The sequence below is a fragment of the Centruroides sculpturatus genome, unplaced genomic scaffold (assembly GCF_000671375.1).
Source record: "Centruroides sculpturatus isolate CEXI.00-Female unplaced genomic scaffold, Cexi_2.0 scaffold38, whole genome shotgun sequence".
Classification (NCBI taxonomy): domain Eukaryota; kingdom Metazoa; phylum Arthropoda; class Arachnida; order Scorpiones; family Buthidae; genus Centruroides; species Centruroides sculpturatus.
The window spans coordinates 930228-949103 of NW_019384306.1; the positions used below are offsets into that span (position 1 = coordinate 930228).

The following is an 18876-nucleotide window of genomic DNA, read 5'->3' on the forward strand; positions in this document are numbered from 1 at the left end:
AGTCAGTCAAATTACAATGTTATTATTTTATTGTACTCAGAAGAATGTCTTAACATTTAATTAACAACTAGTTTTGTTATATCTGATTAATTTTATATTTTAGTTGCAGTTTAACTGGCATGCTGGTAACCCCTAGGTTTCCAACATGCTGGTTCATCATTTTTATGAGGCATGCTGGTCATTCCTCATACGCCAGAATTTTCACTAATTGTAGTCTTATTTACATAATTAGTTTAATGTTATTAGTTAATCATCATCATCTTTAGTAAAGCAAATCCCCAAAATGATTACAATAAGCAGATGCTATTGTATATATATTTTCACTATTAATTTTATATCATAAAATATTAATGGACATATCTATCAATAATAAATTGATTAAATTTAATAAAACATACCCAAATTATTAATAATATCACCAGCTGGCCATACAATATCTTTATCTTTTTGAATTGGTACTCTCTCACCATTTTCTCCAATATAACTTACTTGAAGAGATGCTGCTTTGTGACTTGGTTTTACTATTATCTTTCTTGTAACAGTGGCTATTTCCTTGTGATTCTAACAGAAATTATTTTATAACAATAAAATAAATATTTTAAACTTTTTAATATAAATTAATACGATAAAAATATTTCATACATAAAAATATAATATTACAATTAAAAAAGTTTTAAAAACAAAAAATATTCAACAACTATTAGCTAAAATAACAATATAGGAAACTGTCTTCTATTATTTCTTATGGGAAATTTTAACTGCACATTGAAAATGGACAAGATTGAGAAAAATGAATTCAGATGGTATTTTTATTTTTCAATGTGAACGTCAATAAAATTTTATCTTTCACTCTATTCTTACATCCATTATCATTGTTAAACTTTAAATGTAAAAAGCAACATTCTTTGTTAAAAAAAACAAGTTAAAGTGACTTTAAATAAACTAAAAGACATAATGAGGAGTAAGACTTTACAAGCACTTACAAGATGGTCTGTGTTGTTTGAAATATATCTTTAATAAAACCCTAAAACAATCAGCAAATTAATAGATTTTTGCATCGTCATTCAAAACTATGTTGGTTGATTCAATTCTAAATAGAATCTTAATATCATTTTCACCATCTGAAACCACTACTGACTTAGGTTAAAATCATGAGATTAAACATTTTAAATGATTCTATGTATTGAGATTGCTTCCTTCCTTCAAAGTATAAGGAATACAAATTTCAAATATTTTTGAATGTTATAATTAAGTTAAGAATATAATATAAAAACAAAAATAATGTAATCTGAACTGATCAACACAAATACAGACAAACAGTATAAGACAATGTTAAAATTATTTTAATATTTATTTAATAATTACTTTCAACTTACTATTACTTCAAATTTTGCAGTCAATGTTTCACCACCAAACATATTTTTTAAATGTAAAGGAGGTCCTGACATTTTGCTTTTCCCACTAGTAGATAGATCACCAGTGTACATAGGCAAAGAAGAATTATTAGAACCTGAAAACTAATTAAAAATAATACAATTTTTATAAAATGATTTATTTTAAATTCAAATTAATAGTTTAATGATATTAACAGTACCTTACAAGTAGCTATTAACTTTGGTTCACAGGTACTATTTCCAGCCATATCTATAGTTGATATTTCAAATTCAGGAGAACTTCCATTTTCAATTTCAATATCCTTTTCAGGAATAACTAAAAGTTTATGAGGTGGACCTAATACATAAAAATTAACAATTATTTTAATTTTATTAGAAAATAAAATTTCATGATCACTTAAAATTCTGCTTAAATTTTTAACTGAAGAAATTTGTTTTAAGTTTAATTTTCTCTGTTTTTAGTAACAAATTGCAGAAAAATAGGTTAAATTTAGGGAAATTAGTCCCATGTTTTATAAAAGTATTTATTAATTAAAAACTGCAGTACAATACATAATACTTTTAGTTTACTAAAGGTTATAGCTGTTGAATATATCAGTCAATATCTGTAACCAAAAAAAAAAAACTGATTGTTCTAATATTGTTTATTTTGGTTAACAACTCAAACTCAAAAATAAAATTCTCTGAGAATTTCAGGTTTTCTGGAAGTGTTTATTCTCTCTGTCATCTCTTTCTATATATATATATGTGTGTGTGTGTGATGGAAGAAAACATACATAAATAATGTGTGTATGTATGTATGTATGTATGTATGTATGTATGTATGTATGTATAAAGTTTCCCTCCATTTTCAATCTCTGCATATAAAGTATGAAGCTTTTGTTATCAGTCAATTAATAATTAGCTGTATATATCTTATATTTGTTTATATGTATGTGATCAGTTATGCAACCTTTGTGCATTTGAAACTTTTTTACAATTTTTGTTAATTATCATAATTCTTGGTTATTCATTCATTTTTGAATATCACAATTATTGTATTGTTTTCAAGCTTTATAAACTAAAAAATTAATGCAAACATTATAATTCTTCATTATGCCAAAGTCTCTTTTAACAATTAATAAATAATTTGTGAGAACTCAAAACTATATATAATTGTAAATAATAAAATCAAATCTATCAATTATTTTTCACCATCTATTTTATATTTTAATATTTTCTTTAATTTATAAAATGTTAAAAATTATCTGCAAATTACATAACACAATCTTAACGTGTAAAAATAGAATATCATTCTTTATTATACATTAAAAACCCCATGTTAAAAAGTATATAGTATTTTTAATATGCATCCTTCAGATTTTTAAATACTTATTGCTAATGACTTTACTAATAATGTTAAGAATTATGACAATCAATAAACCTATCATTAGTGAACAGAAACATTAGATTTGTGATCTGAAGGCAACAAAGCAACTAAAAGTACAAATATTATAATATATAACAAAAAGAGGGGGAAAAAATTCATTTGTAATGATTATAAGAAAAAAAAAAAAAAACAAAGACTTAATAATGATTAAGACATAACAGCATACCAACAACAAACAAAAACTAAGAAGAATCAACAAATGACTGAAGAACAGATTTATACAACAATAGATGAAAAAAACCAAACTAAAATAAATTTTCTAAATTACACGAACTGCTGCAAGAAAATTCTTATTCTCAGCTGCTACATATCAAAATAAACATGAGAAATCAAATTCTATTAGATGAGTTTCAACAATAAAACAAGATAAATCAACAATTTAAAAAAATAACATTTTAAAACATTGTATTTAATTAAAATAAAAACCAAGAAATTTGGATCATTGTCATTACTATTATAACATTGTATAAATAATTTTTTGATGAAATTTGAAATATCAACAATATGTTATCCTGTTGAGGATTGCTACATTGTTGAATCAAGATAATGTTCAATATGTTTATGTTTAAAGTCAAAACAATGTTTATTATACACATAAATTAACCTCTATAAACTCAGAGTTGCTTCTATTAAAAAAACCAAATTATAGTTTCTCACATGTCAACTTGTTAAAAATGGACACAGACATCTTGTTACATACAGGTATAAAATACAGGTATACCTCGACTTATGTCGTTTCGAGTTACGTTGTTCCCGATTATACGTCGTTTGTCAAAAAAGTATATGGAAAAATAAAAATCCAGTTTAAGTCATTTTATTCGACTTTACGTCTGTCCGCCACAAATATTGAAGTCGTAATATCACTATAAAAGCGTTTAAAGCACATAAAATCACATTAAAATATATACATTTACAAGTATGTACTGTATTTACAGTACACATACAGTACGGGGGACGCGAGTCTGACAAGTTGGATGAATTTTAGCTCCTGAATAAACAGTTTTTTCTTGGATAATAGTGCGTCTATAATATTAAGTTATATATCATCGGATTCAGCTAAGTGAGAGAAGTCCAGTGATGCCACTTTTATGACCCTGGGGTCAAATTTTCGGAAGATATTACGAGTTGAAAAGTCGACTTTTCGGAGTCCATTTTCCCGGAAGAGGAAGACCGTTTATCCGGAATTGACAACGGATTTTCATCAACCTTCGAACTGACAGTACTACCTCAAATTTTCGGGGGTACAGGACCAATAGTTTCCGAAATATCGCCACTTCTTCGAATGTTAACGTCGGACTTTGTAAGCCCGCATCGGGCCTTTGGCGACAGACTTTAAAATAATTTTAAGGTTATCAGTGACACTAGGCCATCAGTAAACTTTCCTAAAAATTTCATATCAAAACCTCTATAAATATTTAAACTTCAGCAAAATTAAAATACATCAAAAATCATCAACTTTCTACACTGAACGAAACACATCGTTTCCAAGGCAACGGTTAACAACTTTAGCAGCTACAACGCATATCAACTGTCATTAACGGTCGTCTAATGACGTCATCATCAAAACATCGTTTTTTAGAAGATTTCTGCGTTTTTAATCATTTTTGGAAGGATTGCCAAACCAGAAATAAGGATTGAAAGACAATCAGCTTGTATAACACCATGTATTAAATTGTATAACTAGTTTTAAGTAGTGTTAACTATTTTAAGTTATTTAATTCTATCTCTTAGTGCTGTGTCACAGAGTTTACTCTGGGATACAGTATTGCTGGGCACAGAGCCTCCTTTCCACAAGACACTCCTTCTAGCATAAGTTTAATTTTAGTGTACTGGATTCAACAATAATAGAACCAAAGATAATTCTAACTCCTATAGAAGAAGAAATGGATGATAGCAGAATGGAGACTAACCAAGAAAATACAGACATAATAGAAGAGACTGAAAGCATACTAATAAAGGATGCTAATAGAATATTGGGGATGATACTAGAGCTCTGTCCAGAGCATACAAATACAAACATAAAACAAAACCATAGGATAAAAATCAGGGAAAACGTGACCAAACTATATGGATATATGCATGAAATGTATGCAATTGTGAAGGAGGTCCGAAAGAACAAAGCACAACAACAGAATGTCACACAATCCACTCAATCAGACAACCAGACTACCAGTGAAATAGGAATCAAGGCACAACTGGAAAACGTAATAACCAGACAATCTACTTATGCGGAGATAACGAAAACTAACCTACAAAACATACAAAGCCAAACAACAAGAGTTATCCATAGAAAAAGTGAAGATGGAGATAGCAGTGCCGTTCTAGTTTATCCAAACAATGAGGAAGGTACAGAAATCAACATGAAACAAATAGAGGAAAAAATAAAGGACAAAATCAGGCCACACCAAATCAATGTGAAAGTTAAACAAATTAAAAAAGTTCAGGGCAATGGAATCTGTTTCAGAGTGGGAACCGAAGATGAAGGAAACAGACTCAAGGAAGCCATAGAAAATATAACTGAAATAAAACCAAAAATAACATGTAAGACGCAACAGGAAAACAACCAAGAATCATATTGTTAAATGTCCCAAATAGCATAGAGGAAGAAGAAATAATACAAATAATGACAGAGCAAAATAACATATGGAGAAATATGGACAAAACCACAATCACAACAAATTGTAAAATCAGCACAACAATAAAAGGGGAAAAAAGCAGAAAAAACTGCAGACATGTGGTAATGATGGTTACACCACAAATTCGTAACATAATAATAAATCAAAGGAAAATTGCAATGTCATAGACTATGGTCTGGGTAGATGATTTTGTGCCGGTAACTAGATGTTACCGGTGCTGTGGATTTGGACACTGGGCAAGGGACTGCAAAAAAGAGCAGACATGCAGCCAGTGCACAAAGGAACACAGCTGTAAGGAATGTCAGGCAAAAAATCAAATCCCATCATGCATTAACTGCATTCAAGCAAACAGAGGTCTACCAACAGAAAAAAGGAAAGCTACAAACCATAACGCATACAACAATCAATGTCCCACATTACTTAAAATAAAGGAACAAATAATTGGAAGAACAAATTATGAACTATAACAGCAGAAACAGTAATACTCTGAATAAAAATATAAAAAGAATGCAAAGTAACGACCAACAACAAGGAACAAAGAAAGGACTTAACATACTTCAACTGAATGCACAGAGAGGCAAGGCCCCTAGCTCTTTGTTAATGCACAAAGCAAGTAAAATTAAAGCGGACTTAGTATTATTACAAGAACCCTACACGGTTAACAATACAGTGGTGAGCTTGGGCCACTGGCAAATTTTAAATAACAACAATGGGAAAACTCCAAAAAGCTGTATCGCAGTTATCAACAGATCAATAGACATTGCGCTTATTCCAAAACTTTCCTCTGATATTATAACAACCATAGTCATACACCATAAGCCTCCTATATATATTATCAATGCATACTTATCACCAAATATGAATGACAAGCAAGCGACGACTGAATTGAGCAAAACACTAAGAAGCATCAACAGTAAATACATTATTTTAGCGGGAGATCTAAACGCTAAGTCTGGTATTTGGTTTAATACAAAAGAAGACAAAAGAGGTGTGATGGTAATGGAGATGATGGAGGAATTTGGTTTTATATCAACAAATATGACGGATCACCCAACTTTCTACACAACAAATGCAAAGGGTTGGACAGATGTGTGTCTAGTCACGGAGGATCTTGCCCAGTACATTACAAACTGTGAAACATTATTGAGCAATACTGGTAGTGACCATAGATACTTATTTACACAAATTGACAATTTGGATATATATACTGATCGTACCACTTCTAACAAGAAATATATAAACTGGGAACTCTTCAGAAAAGCATTTCAAGAAAATTGGAGTAACCATGATTACCCAAGGATAAACACCATTAAAGACATTGATCGTTACAGCGAATTCTTAACCACAGATATACAAGCTGCAGCTATAAGGGCCAGTAGGACAACAACAAAACAAATCAAGGGAACAACCCATTGGTGGACAGAAGAGTTAGAAAGACAAAGGAAAAGCACGAATAGATTGAGAAAAAAATATCACAGAGCGAGAAATGAAAAACAAAAAAGTATCTTAAAAGATAAATATAAGGATCAGTTGAAAAAAATACAAAAAGAATTTAAATACAACACAAACACAGGCATGGCGAGATTTTTGTGACAAGTGTAACGATAAAGGCCCTTGGGAACTTCCCCATAAAACAGTACTAAAGAAAAAGAAAAAATTCCATTTACCACACATCTTAAACTGGACGGAGAACACAAACGAAGAAGAAACTTACGATATAGAGCACAACATCAGGAAACTACTGGAATACCACTTTCCAATGGATAGTATTGATAACAATGGAAGAATGAGAAATACCCAAATAAACGGAAATAACGAAGAAGATCAGGACCTGGGAATACAATGTAAACTTTTCACCTTCATAGAAATACAGGAAGCTATCTTTAAAATGGGCAAAAAGAAGGCCCCAGGGCTGGATGAAATAACTACTGAAATGCTGATCAACGCATTTATGGAAATCCCAATGGTTTTTTCTATCTTATATAATGAATGTCTAAAAAAAGGTTATTTTCCGGATGCATGGAAATCGGCCAATATTAAGCTAATTATGAAAAAGGAAGATCCGAAATCAGCCTCGGACTACAGGCCTATCAGCCTTCTCCCCACCATGGGGAAGGCTTTGGAAGGCTTAATTATTAGAAGGATCAACTGGGAATTGAATAGCAAAGGTAAAATGCATGCAAACCAATTTGGCTTTAGGTCAAACAAATCGACAATGCATGCAATAATTAATGTTAAAAAGTTTGTTTATGATGCCTGGGAAAAGAACAAACATGCATTACTCATTTCTATTGATTACTCCAAAGCATTCGACAATCTCAGATGGCAAGATATTATCGATAAACTTGATGAACTCCAAGATACTAAATATGAAGTGAAATTACTTAAAAGTTATCTGCAAAATAGGCATATTGAATTCCACTCAAACAACATTCACCTTATTAAGGATATTAATAGAGGCTGCCCACAGGGCTCGCGCACTGGACCGTCCCTGTGGAATTTAGTCTTCGACAATCTGCTTCAAAAATTTGACAACAGAAATAATATGACAATCCAGGCATTTGCAGGTGACCTGATGGTTATGATACAGAATCAGAATCGTGATCATCTTACGGATATGGCCAACAAAATATTAGACGAAATTCAACAATGGAGTAACCAACATCAACTACCAATCAATTACAACAAGTGCCAAGCATTGGTGTGCACAAGAAAAAATAAGCGTGGGCAATTGCAGAAAACCCTTAAATTAAGAATGGATGGAAAAAAGATCAAACAAGTAAAGATTCTAAAATATCTGTGAGTACATTTGGACCCCAATTTAAGTAGGCATTTCCATATCCAAGAAATCACTAACAAAACCAAGCAAAGAGTCAATCAAATCAATTGGATAATGGGAAAATATTGGGGACTGAATCCGAAAAACTGTAAACTTATTTATAAGACTGCAATTGAACCAGCAATTTTGTATGCTGTTCCCGTGTGGCAGGATGCCGTTAACAACACCCACATACGGAAAAAATTGATGTCGGTCCAAAGGATGGCAACAATAAAAATCACGAAGGCATATAGAACATCGCCGTCAGATGCGCTATTAGCTATAGCGGGAATCACACCAATACACATTACAGCAATTTCGTCAGCATGGAGCTGGATTGCTAAGAATGAAAAGATATGGGAATTGACATCAGAAGAAATTAAAAGAAAAATAAAAAATAAAATTATACCTAAAAATATTACAGAAGTCCCTGAGATTATAAATAATACAGAAATCAATAAAATAGACAACAGTATAAATGTTGATATACACCCTGCGGAAAAGAAATTGTACAGAGTAGATCTTGATTATGATAATAAAGATAACAACAGATTTCAGTGGATAGTGTTTACTGATGGATCCAAACAAACAGAAGGTGCAGGAGCAGGTATATACATTAAAAAACAAGGAACTAACAACATTGGCTATCAGGCCAGCCTCAAAATATCTAAACACTGCTCAAATACCCAAGCAGAATACTGGGCGATGTACAGTGCACTAAAACACATAAAGGAAAATCAGGAAAAATATAATGGAAACATAAAGTTCTTCGTCGACAGTAGAATGGCACTGCACACACTGAAAAAAGACATGAACATATCCCTACTTGGCAGCGAAATGATCAAGGAAGCCCATAAAGTGGCAACTAATAAAGTCCTAAAATTCAATTGGATCCCAGCGCACCAAGGCAATGAGGGAAATGAGATTGCCGACCTCTTAGCGAAACAAGCCTGCAACTCCGATTCTAAAATTACATACAACAGATTTCCGAACTCTGCACTTAAATACTATCTAAGACAATGGGAAATTAGTACATGGCAAAGAGAGTGGGAAACTTCGACCACCGGGAGACACTGTTTCAACTTTATTCCCTCAATCAAAGACAGATTAAAAAACAAACATTATAAAATTAAACATGAGACTACTCAGGTTTTAACGAACCATGGAAACTTCTCTGCTTACCTCTGTAGGTTTAAAAAGACATTAAATGGGAAGTGTCATTGTGATGGTGTTAGCGAGGGTGATGCCAATCACTTCATCTTCGATTGCAGTAGTCACGAACAATATAGGATACCCTTCTATAGTGAATGTATACTACAAGGAATTGGCTGGAAACCCAAAGCCCAGGACATCTTCAACAGAAAAGAAGTCTGGGAAAAACTGGAAGATTTTATTATAAAAACTAAAGCATTGTTACCCGACCATCACAGAACTATTGAACTTCAAAACAATGATTCAAACCAACAAACTATTATACACGGAGATTCAGAAGACTCGGACACACAAGGGAACGACAACGAATACGACAGCGACAGTGACGACAGTGACAATTATTAGTGACAACAACCAGTGACAATTATTATAACAACTGTATCTATTTATCATCATTTGTACTGCTAGCAACTGATATAAGTCTACATACTTAGTCCCAAGTTGGAATTGTATACGCGGTTTGCATTGCAAGTAGCAATGACTTCGTTCACGTGTTCTCATTGTACATATATGTTATTCTGTATTTTCTGTATTTTGTCAATTAGTAAATAAATTGTGCCAATGCAGATGCTCATGGATCCCATGGGGACTCCCTGACTGCTCTCTTATTCACACTTTCCTATCTCCCTTTGTTTCTCCTTCCACCTTATTCTTACTTTCCTCATTCCTTCTTTCCTACTTCATAAAAGGGTTAAGTTTGTTGTAAGACACAAACAGCCCTCTAATCCTGTTACTTAATCCTGTATTTACAGTACATGCATTCGTAAATTTAGATTACTTTTTTTGTACTATATTAAAAACTAAAATTTAATAAAATTGTTTGTAAGCTTAATAAATAAAATACAGAACTGGGAATGGTAATTTATGGTTTAGCCTAGTGACAAGTAGATTCGGAGACAAGTAAATTCGACTTACGTCATTTTTCGACTTACGTCGCTTTCCTGGAACCAATTACCGACGTAAGGCGAGGTATACCTGTATACTAATTCTGAATGTTCAGTTTTGAATCATGTCTGATTTTCATTGGCTGCAATTGAAAATAGAGTACAATTTTTTTGAATTAATTTAGTCAGATCTTTTCAACTTTTGTGGTATACAAATGTTGACTGACATAAATTGCTATGATTTTCAAGGAGATCATACTGTGTTCACATTCTTTAAGACATCACTTATTATAAGACAATTCTCTATTTTGAATAAATAATAATAATAAAAAAAAGGGAAATCTCAGAATCAAAAAAGACTAATTTCTGGTTAAAATCTTCAAACAATAATGCATAATTATTTTATTTTTTTCAGAGAAATTAAAAAGTAATTATACAATCTGTCAGATCTCTCTGTATGTAATATCATTATTTACAAAAACTGAAATTTTAATTTTTATAGACTATATAGCTATCCATATGTAAGGATTGAATAAAGTTGATTCATTCAGAAATTGTAAGATTTTAAACATAGCTATAATATTAGTACATATTTTCATTTATCATTCAGTTCTTATATAAGGATTAAGGATTATATCAAAGTTAAACTGTTTCTTAAATTTGTAACCAAGTTAAACATCAAAAATAGCTTTCTATCAAATAGCAATCAAAAGCAGTTTGAAAAATGTGATAGTTGCTGCAACAATATTCAACCTTACAGTATAGTGTTTTCCAAAAAAAATATGCCATTGGAAATTATGTGGAGAAGCTTGTAAACAAAGTATCAGGGGCAAGTGTATAGTGTATTGGTTACATGATAAATCATTCTAGGTTTGTAATACTGCCATATGGAAATTAATTGTACAAAATTCACATGCATGATCGAATCACTTTCAACTAATGTAGGCTCAACTGCATAGTTCTGTAACTAACTAGTATATTGTGAGTATTGAACTTGTTCTTTTTAATATTTAATAAGCAGATGATGACAAGAACACAAAAAATTACTGGATTTTTAGTTATTTTTAGCTTTATTTAAATAAAACTAAAATCAACAACAAAAATAAATTCAATCCTTACAACATACCAGTTAGTTACAGAACTATGCAGTTGGACTTACATTAGTTGAAAGTGATTAGACAACACACATGAATTTTGTGCAATTAATTTCCATATGGCAATATTGCAGACCCAAAATGAGGCATCACATAACCAATAACCTATATACTTACCAAATGCTTTGCTTACAAGCTTCTTCACATAATATCCAATTACATATTTCTTTTGGAAAACACTGTATATCAATATTTCCATATATAATATTGCTAGATAAACAAAAATTGTTTTTAATTTCATGTGAAAATCCAATTCATTTATTAATTTTCAATAAAATTTGGCATTTTCATCATTCAAATTCTACATAATGTTAACAAGATTAATTTCCATTTTGATTTTTCAAACAATCACTATCACAAAAAAATGACATTCAATGAAAATACTTACCAGGTAAAAGTCTAATTTTTAAATTTTGTGTATCTTCTTCTAATCCTGGAATTTTTACAGAAAGCATGAAATTCTGAAATTGTAAGAAAAAATTAAACTTGAATATTAAATTATACAAAACATTATAAAGAAATAATAATAAAATTTATTCAAATATATATTTACATCTAATAATATATATTTTTAATTAACTAGAAAACACACAGTACAATTATGCTGTTAATATATATGTGATATATATATAAAACCTCCTGGAAAAAATGAATTCACACCACACAAACTGTGTGGTGTGAATCAGATGTCTAAACAAGTGTGGGTCAAAAAAAGTATGTTGATTTATCCAGTGGTCACGAGTTAAACAATGTTGAGTAAATCAGAGTTTTTTAACATTAATGGTTATTTAAGTCAACCGGAACCACAGAAAACTCAACTGTATATATATATATGTATGTGTGTGATATACAGTAGAGCATTGATTATCTGAAAACTTAGAACACATATATATTAACAGCATAATTGTATATATATATATATATATATAACATATATATGTTATATGTGATATATACTGTATATATATGTTGGGCAGGATGCCCTATTGAGTTGTTTGCATTTATTTTGTGAGCTTATTGTGCATTTTTCTAGGCATGTTTCAGCCTTGTGATTTGTGCTCTGTGTTTGCACCATAACAATTCCACAGGGAAGCGATAACTGAACCTTCACGAGGTCTCACCCATTAGTAGCCCCTTGTGGGGCTACTAACTCATGTTAAACTAGTCATGATAAACTAATCAGTTTATCATGACTAGTTTAACATGGATCAAGGAGTCCTTTTAAGGACTATGGCCAAATGACCACACCCTTCAGAATCGGACAACAAGCTGTTGCCCGTGGAGATGGACTGTTCTCTCCAGTGTAACCTAGTGCAAATAGCAGAAAGGATCCACAAAAAAGTAGAGGAATATATGTTAGAGAATAACAACTGTAGATTAGGTATGAAAGAACATATGTCCTTTGTCACAGAGAAGATCAACGAGTTGATTGATCTACTGAAAACAAGTGAATCGAAACCACTCAAAATGATGGAACTTATCAACGAGAAGTTGGATAAAGCACTCAGCAATGCTCCCATACCTCAACCAAGCTATGCACAGATGGTAGCTAAGAAGAAAAGACCTCAGGAAATACTTCTAGTGGAGCCAGCTAAAGAAGGCGAAGATGCAGAAAGAACAAAAGAACAATTGAAAAAAAATATCAATCCCAAGAGATTGGGGTTGGAGTACAGGCAGTGAGGAAGCTGCAACGGGGAGGAATAGCAATTGAAGTTGGAACAGAAGACAAGGAAAAACTACGTAAAGAGATTGAAGAAAAACTGGACTGCGAACAAGAGAACCAATTAAAAGACATCCCAGACATGTGATATATGGGGTAGCAAAGGAAAACCCTAAAGAAGAAGTGCTACAATGCATCTACGAACAGAATGAAGAGATAAATGCCAATTTGACCATAGAAGAATATCAAACTGAAATAACTCTACAGTTCAACTACGGTAACAAAGAGAAAAGAATGACAAACTGGGTTGCCGAAGTAAGCCCAAGAATACAGCAACTTCTCCTATCACAGAAGAAGATTAACCTGGGATGATCCAGGTGTGGTATAGATGAATACATAAATATTATGCAGTGTTTCAAATGCTGCAGAATAGGACATATGGCTAAAGATTGTTCAGAGAAAAGGATCGTCTACAGCCAATGTGTACTCTCGTCCACATTGGCTGTAGACGAATACAAGGAGTGCCCGAGCAAAGGGAAAGCAGAATGTTGTAATTGTAAGAGAGAAGGCCTAAAAGAAGTAAATCACAATGCTTGTGATAAGAAGTGCCTGCTGCTACAAAAAGTTTGTAGAATGATAATAGCCAAAACTGATTATGGAACACATCAATCAACATGAACAGATTAAGAAGCTAAAAATTTTACAGATTAATGCCCAGAAATCAATAGCAGCAACTTCAGCATTATGTAAAAGAATGGAAAAAGCTGACATTACTCTGGCGCAGGAACTATATTGCCAGAGAGGAGTAATGAGTAACTCTGACAAAAATCCAAGAACTTTAATAATCATCAATAACCCTAATATTCTTGTGCTATTCTATGAACAAAGAAGTAACAGATACTTAACGTGCCTGGAAATAGGCGTAGGCAAAAATAGCCTTGTCATCAATGCTCACTCTGAGTTATGGGGAGACCCAAACAATAATGGAAGAGCTGAGCAATTCCTAGACTTTATTGGCTCAAATGACTTACACCTGCTTAACGACCCGAACTCATTGCCAACGTTAGATACAACCATCTGACGGAGTTGGATAGATATAACAGTCTGCAACAGTAAAGCACTAAACATAATAGAAAACTGGAGAGTGGCACCAGTATCAAGCCTGAGTGACCACAACTACATATTCATGGAAGCGGGACATAGCGACTGGGTTAACAAAGAGGATTCGGACCAATACACTATAAATAGGGCCAACGGGTCACAGTTTAATGCCCAAATGAGAGAAATAATGAACAAGAGAAACATCATGGAAATCAAGACTAGTGAAGAAGCAGAGAATGAAATTACAAACTTTCATAACAACTTGATTAGAGTATGTAATGAAACAATACCGAAAAAGAGAAAACACAAAAAGAGTGTACCTTGATGGACAAAAGCTTTGAGTGAATTACGGCAGGAAAATAACAGACTGCGACAATGCTTTCAAAGGATAAGAAATGAAGAAGAAAGAAATAGGAGAAAGAGAGAATATAATGAACATACCAAGAAATATAAAAGTGAAATTAAAGAAAGCAAGCTCAGGTCCTGGAAAGAATTCTGCACACAGAGTTCCAATAAACCATGGAGTTATCTATACAAAGCATGTGCGGGAAAGTTAAAAGTACCACAATACCTAATGGCAATAAAAGAAAATGACAGCTATAAAGAAGGAATAGAAGACACAGTGGATACATTAATGAAAGTATTCTTCCCTGAGGATGATCTGACATCAGACTCACCAGAGCAAAGGAAAATTAGGAATATAACTATCAGTCCCTACCTGGGTCTTAATGCCCCTGTATTTACTACACAGGAAGTAGACAAGGCTATGGCCAGGGAAAGCGCCAGGTCAAGATGGCATTGTGGCCAAAATCATTCATAAAGTATCGGACATAGATCCTGAATATCTGACAGAAGTATATAACCTATGCCTATCCTTTGGGATTTTCCCAACTATCTGGAAAGATGCAAAGTTAGTTGTTATTCCTAAAAGCAACACACATGACAAAAACTTAGTGAAGAGCTATAGGCCCGAGCTTGTTACCAACACTTGGAGGAAAAGTACTAGACTTTTTAATATGTCAATGAATTATGTACCACCTACAAGATGGAGCCTTTTTAAGCCCAAAACAATTTGGGTTCCTCCCAAACAAGTCAACTGAAGACATAATACGGCGAGTAGTAGAAGTGATCAATTCTACACTACAAGGCAATAAATACAGCTGTGCTATCAGTTTAGACATAAAGGGGTCCTTTGACCACACATGGTGGCCTCTTTTACTTCATACTCTTCGTACAGCTGACTGTCCTTTGAACATTTATAATGTAGTACAGGATTATCTACAGAACAGGAGAATTTCATACAGTGTGGGTGGTTCTACAATCACAAAAAAATCTCAATTGAGGTTGCCCACAAGGCTCCAATTCAGGGCCACTATTTTGGAATATTACATATGATAATTTTCTAAAGACTGATAAAGGAGAAGGAGTACATAAGTTTGCTTACGCAGACGATACAATCCTCATCTTTGGTTCTAACTCAAGAAGACAGATAGAAGAAATGGGTGACAGAGTACTTAAGAAAGTCTCAGAAAGGAGCTAAAACTCAGCTTCAATCCAAAAAAGACAAAAGATATAATATTCACCAAAGGAATTACTTCAGACCTTTACAAAAGAATACCGACTATTAAGATGGATGGACAAAGTATAAAAGTCAGCAAAGAAATTACCTACTTAGGAGTAGTTTAGACCATTGACTCACATGGCTTCCCCATGCCATGATGGTAAGAAATAATTGCACAACCATCTTTAACGCATTAGCAAGAGTGTCCAAGTCAAAATGGGGTCTGAATGCAGCAGCTATACAAACTATCTATCAGTGTGTGTTCATCCCAAAAATAACATATGCTGCAAGTGCTTGGTACTGTGAAATCCAGAATTTTTACCAATTTTTCCGATTAATATACCATATTTTCCTAAACCCTCAATTAAACTTTTCTTTAAACCTAAACTAAAACCTAACTTAAAAAGGGAAAAATTCCAATCTTCTCTTTCATTCAAAGTAAACATCCGTCCACTTCGAAAATAATCCCACATTCCAACTCCAAAGTTGATAGTTAGCATGGTCTCGGGGACAACTTTGACCCATCCGCGTACCTTTTACCTCACAACAATTAATCACATGACCATTCTCCCATGACGAAACTATAAAAGCCACTTGCTTCCCCCTCTCGGGGGAGTCGTTCATCAACCGTCACCTACAATTTTCTTGAATATTGTGTCCTGGTCCTACTGTGTTGGATAAAATAATATTTTCCTCAAGGATAACTATCGACATTAAGAGGTATGGAGCAAATTTTTGTGAACTCTCTCTTGGCCCTTCCTGTTTTAGGGACTCAGAATTTTCCCTTGATAACATTTATTGTACCGTCTATATAGGTAGTTAATAAATTGTTGTTTCCTTGTTAAATTGGTGTCCTCTTTTACTCGTATATCGCCTGTCACCTTACCGACGGCACTCCTCCCTCCTACACTCGACCAGACCCGAAAAAAATTAGTCCCGTTCCCTCGAGATAAACTAAAAAAAATTAAGCCATCTCTGACAAGTGAGCAAGTCCCTCCAACTTGAAAGCTGATCCACGGAGGTACGACGTAGTCATACCTCCTCAGTTCTCACAGTACTCAGTGGTTAATAAAAGATGTATTAAAAGAAAACTACTTAGTGCTCAAAGAACAGCATTTCTTAGGCTGACGAAAGCGTTTCGGACAACATCTACCAAAGCATTACAAATAATAGCAGGTGTACCACTCATTGATCTAATTATTAAAGAGAATGCACTACAGTACATGTGTAGAGCTGGACTCCCTATCTCCATCGAAGGAGTCACCTACGATAACCAAGATATCAAATTAAAACCAAGAGCAATTGAATTACCAAGAATCTACAAAAGAGTAGCCATAAAAATGGCCAACAACAATGAAATAGCAGATGAAGACATCTTCACCGATGGTTCAAAGGTGGAAAACAGAGTAGGGGCATCCTACACAGTGAGAAAAGAAGGAACGGAAATACACTTTGGGCAATACAGGCTGGATGATCGATACTCGGTCTTCCAAGCTGAATTATATGCCATTTTAATGGTGGTAAAGTGGAACATTACCACCAATTATGCTGGATTAAGAATTATACATACAGATAGCAGAGCCACAATACAAACTCTGCAACAGTACAAGGATAGTAGTCAGATAGCAATGGAAATTAAAAGAATAATTAAAAATAATCAAGCTAACATCAAAGTAAGATGGGTCAAAGCCCATGTGGGCATAGAAGGAAATGAGCATGAGGATACTCTGTCGAAAGAAGCCACAGACATGCAAGATATTTCATATGATAAGATTCCATTCTCTTACATCAGATATCTTCTATGACAAAAGACCCTAGAAGACTGGCAAGATTGACAGAGCTACAGCGACAAAGGTTGACATACAGGATCTTCCCGAATGTGGAGGAAAGATTAAAAGAATTAAAGTGGTTACTGATAAACTACCTTTACGCAAAGCTACATTCGAATAATTGCAACACTAAAGAACACCTACAACGAGTAGGAAGAGAACAAGATTCTAACTGTGAATGCAGTGAGGATGTACAAGACTTAGACCATCTAATGAACAATTGCCCGAAACATGATTGTGAGAGGATGCAATTGCATCTATTGGCAAGAGAAATTCTTAACATAACTAACATAGACCTTTACTTGATGATTCGTCATAAAGAACTATACACACCTCTAATGTACTTCACACGACCGGTTCTGTCGTGAGGGTAGAAAGCGAGCTGCTCCCTCACTATTGTGGCAAGTAGCCACAAGTCTGTAAGAAAAAGTTACCTATATACATATTGTTATATTTATATTTGTTGTTTGTACTAAAAATTGTATAAGTATTAAGGATAATAAATAATATAATAAAGAAGACGTTCCCCTTGTGATGCAGATAGTAAGACAAGGAAGACTGATCCCTGTAAAGGGAAATGATGTTATTCCAATGAAAAAAAAATGTATATATACATTAACTATATATGTATATAAATATATATGATATATATATATATATATATAGGGCTGTCAAAAGCTTGATTTGGGGCCCAGGGCAAAGTGGGATCTCCCTTTTTATTTTTTATTTTGAACAAATGAAATCTGTAGGATGATTTTTAATAAATAGCAATCTTAAAGATTTTGCTTCTCGTTAGTAAAAATAACTGTAATTTAGAGGTAGGAACCACTATAAGCTCCCTAAGTTTTTTTTTATGGCACTGGGGAAAAATCCTCTTCTCAATAGCTCTGGACATATAATTGTTATCATTAAAAAAAATTCAGTAAGAGTAACCTTTACAAATATGTTTTTTGGTTATTGGTAATTCATTCTCAATTTATGTTTGATTTAAATTTTAAAAAATTGAAATTCAAACTTGTAAGTTGAAGATATTTTATTAATACAGTTGACCCCCCTATAACACTGTTGATTATTCCGTTTTATATGAATTCCATGTTGTACGAGTCACTTAGATTTTACAAATACGTATGCTGGGCTGTGAACGGCTCACGTATTTGTAAAATCTAAGTGACTCGTACAACATGGAATTCATATAAAA

The 18876-nt window shown here is 33.0% G+C and overlaps 1 protein-coding gene across 1 annotated transcript in view; it reads right to left on the reverse strand.

The window, feature by feature from the left end:
* Positions 1–18876, reverse strand: part of LOC111619035 (structural maintenance of chromosomes flexible hinge domain-containing protein 1-like) — a 260024-nt gene that overhangs the window by 127775 nt on the left and 113373 nt on the right. The window contains exons 21-25 of the mRNA XM_023360677.1: positions 17161–17167; positions 11916–11988; positions 1595–1731; positions 1377–1517; positions 399–561 (exon numbers count right to left, since the gene is read on the reverse strand). Of these exons, the coding sequence (XP_023216445.1) occupies positions 399–561; positions 1377–1517; positions 1595–1731; positions 11916–11988; positions 17161–17167 (521 nt within the window). The remainder of the gene's footprint in view (positions 1–398; positions 562–1376; positions 1518–1594; positions 1732–11915; positions 11989–17160; positions 17168–18876) is intronic.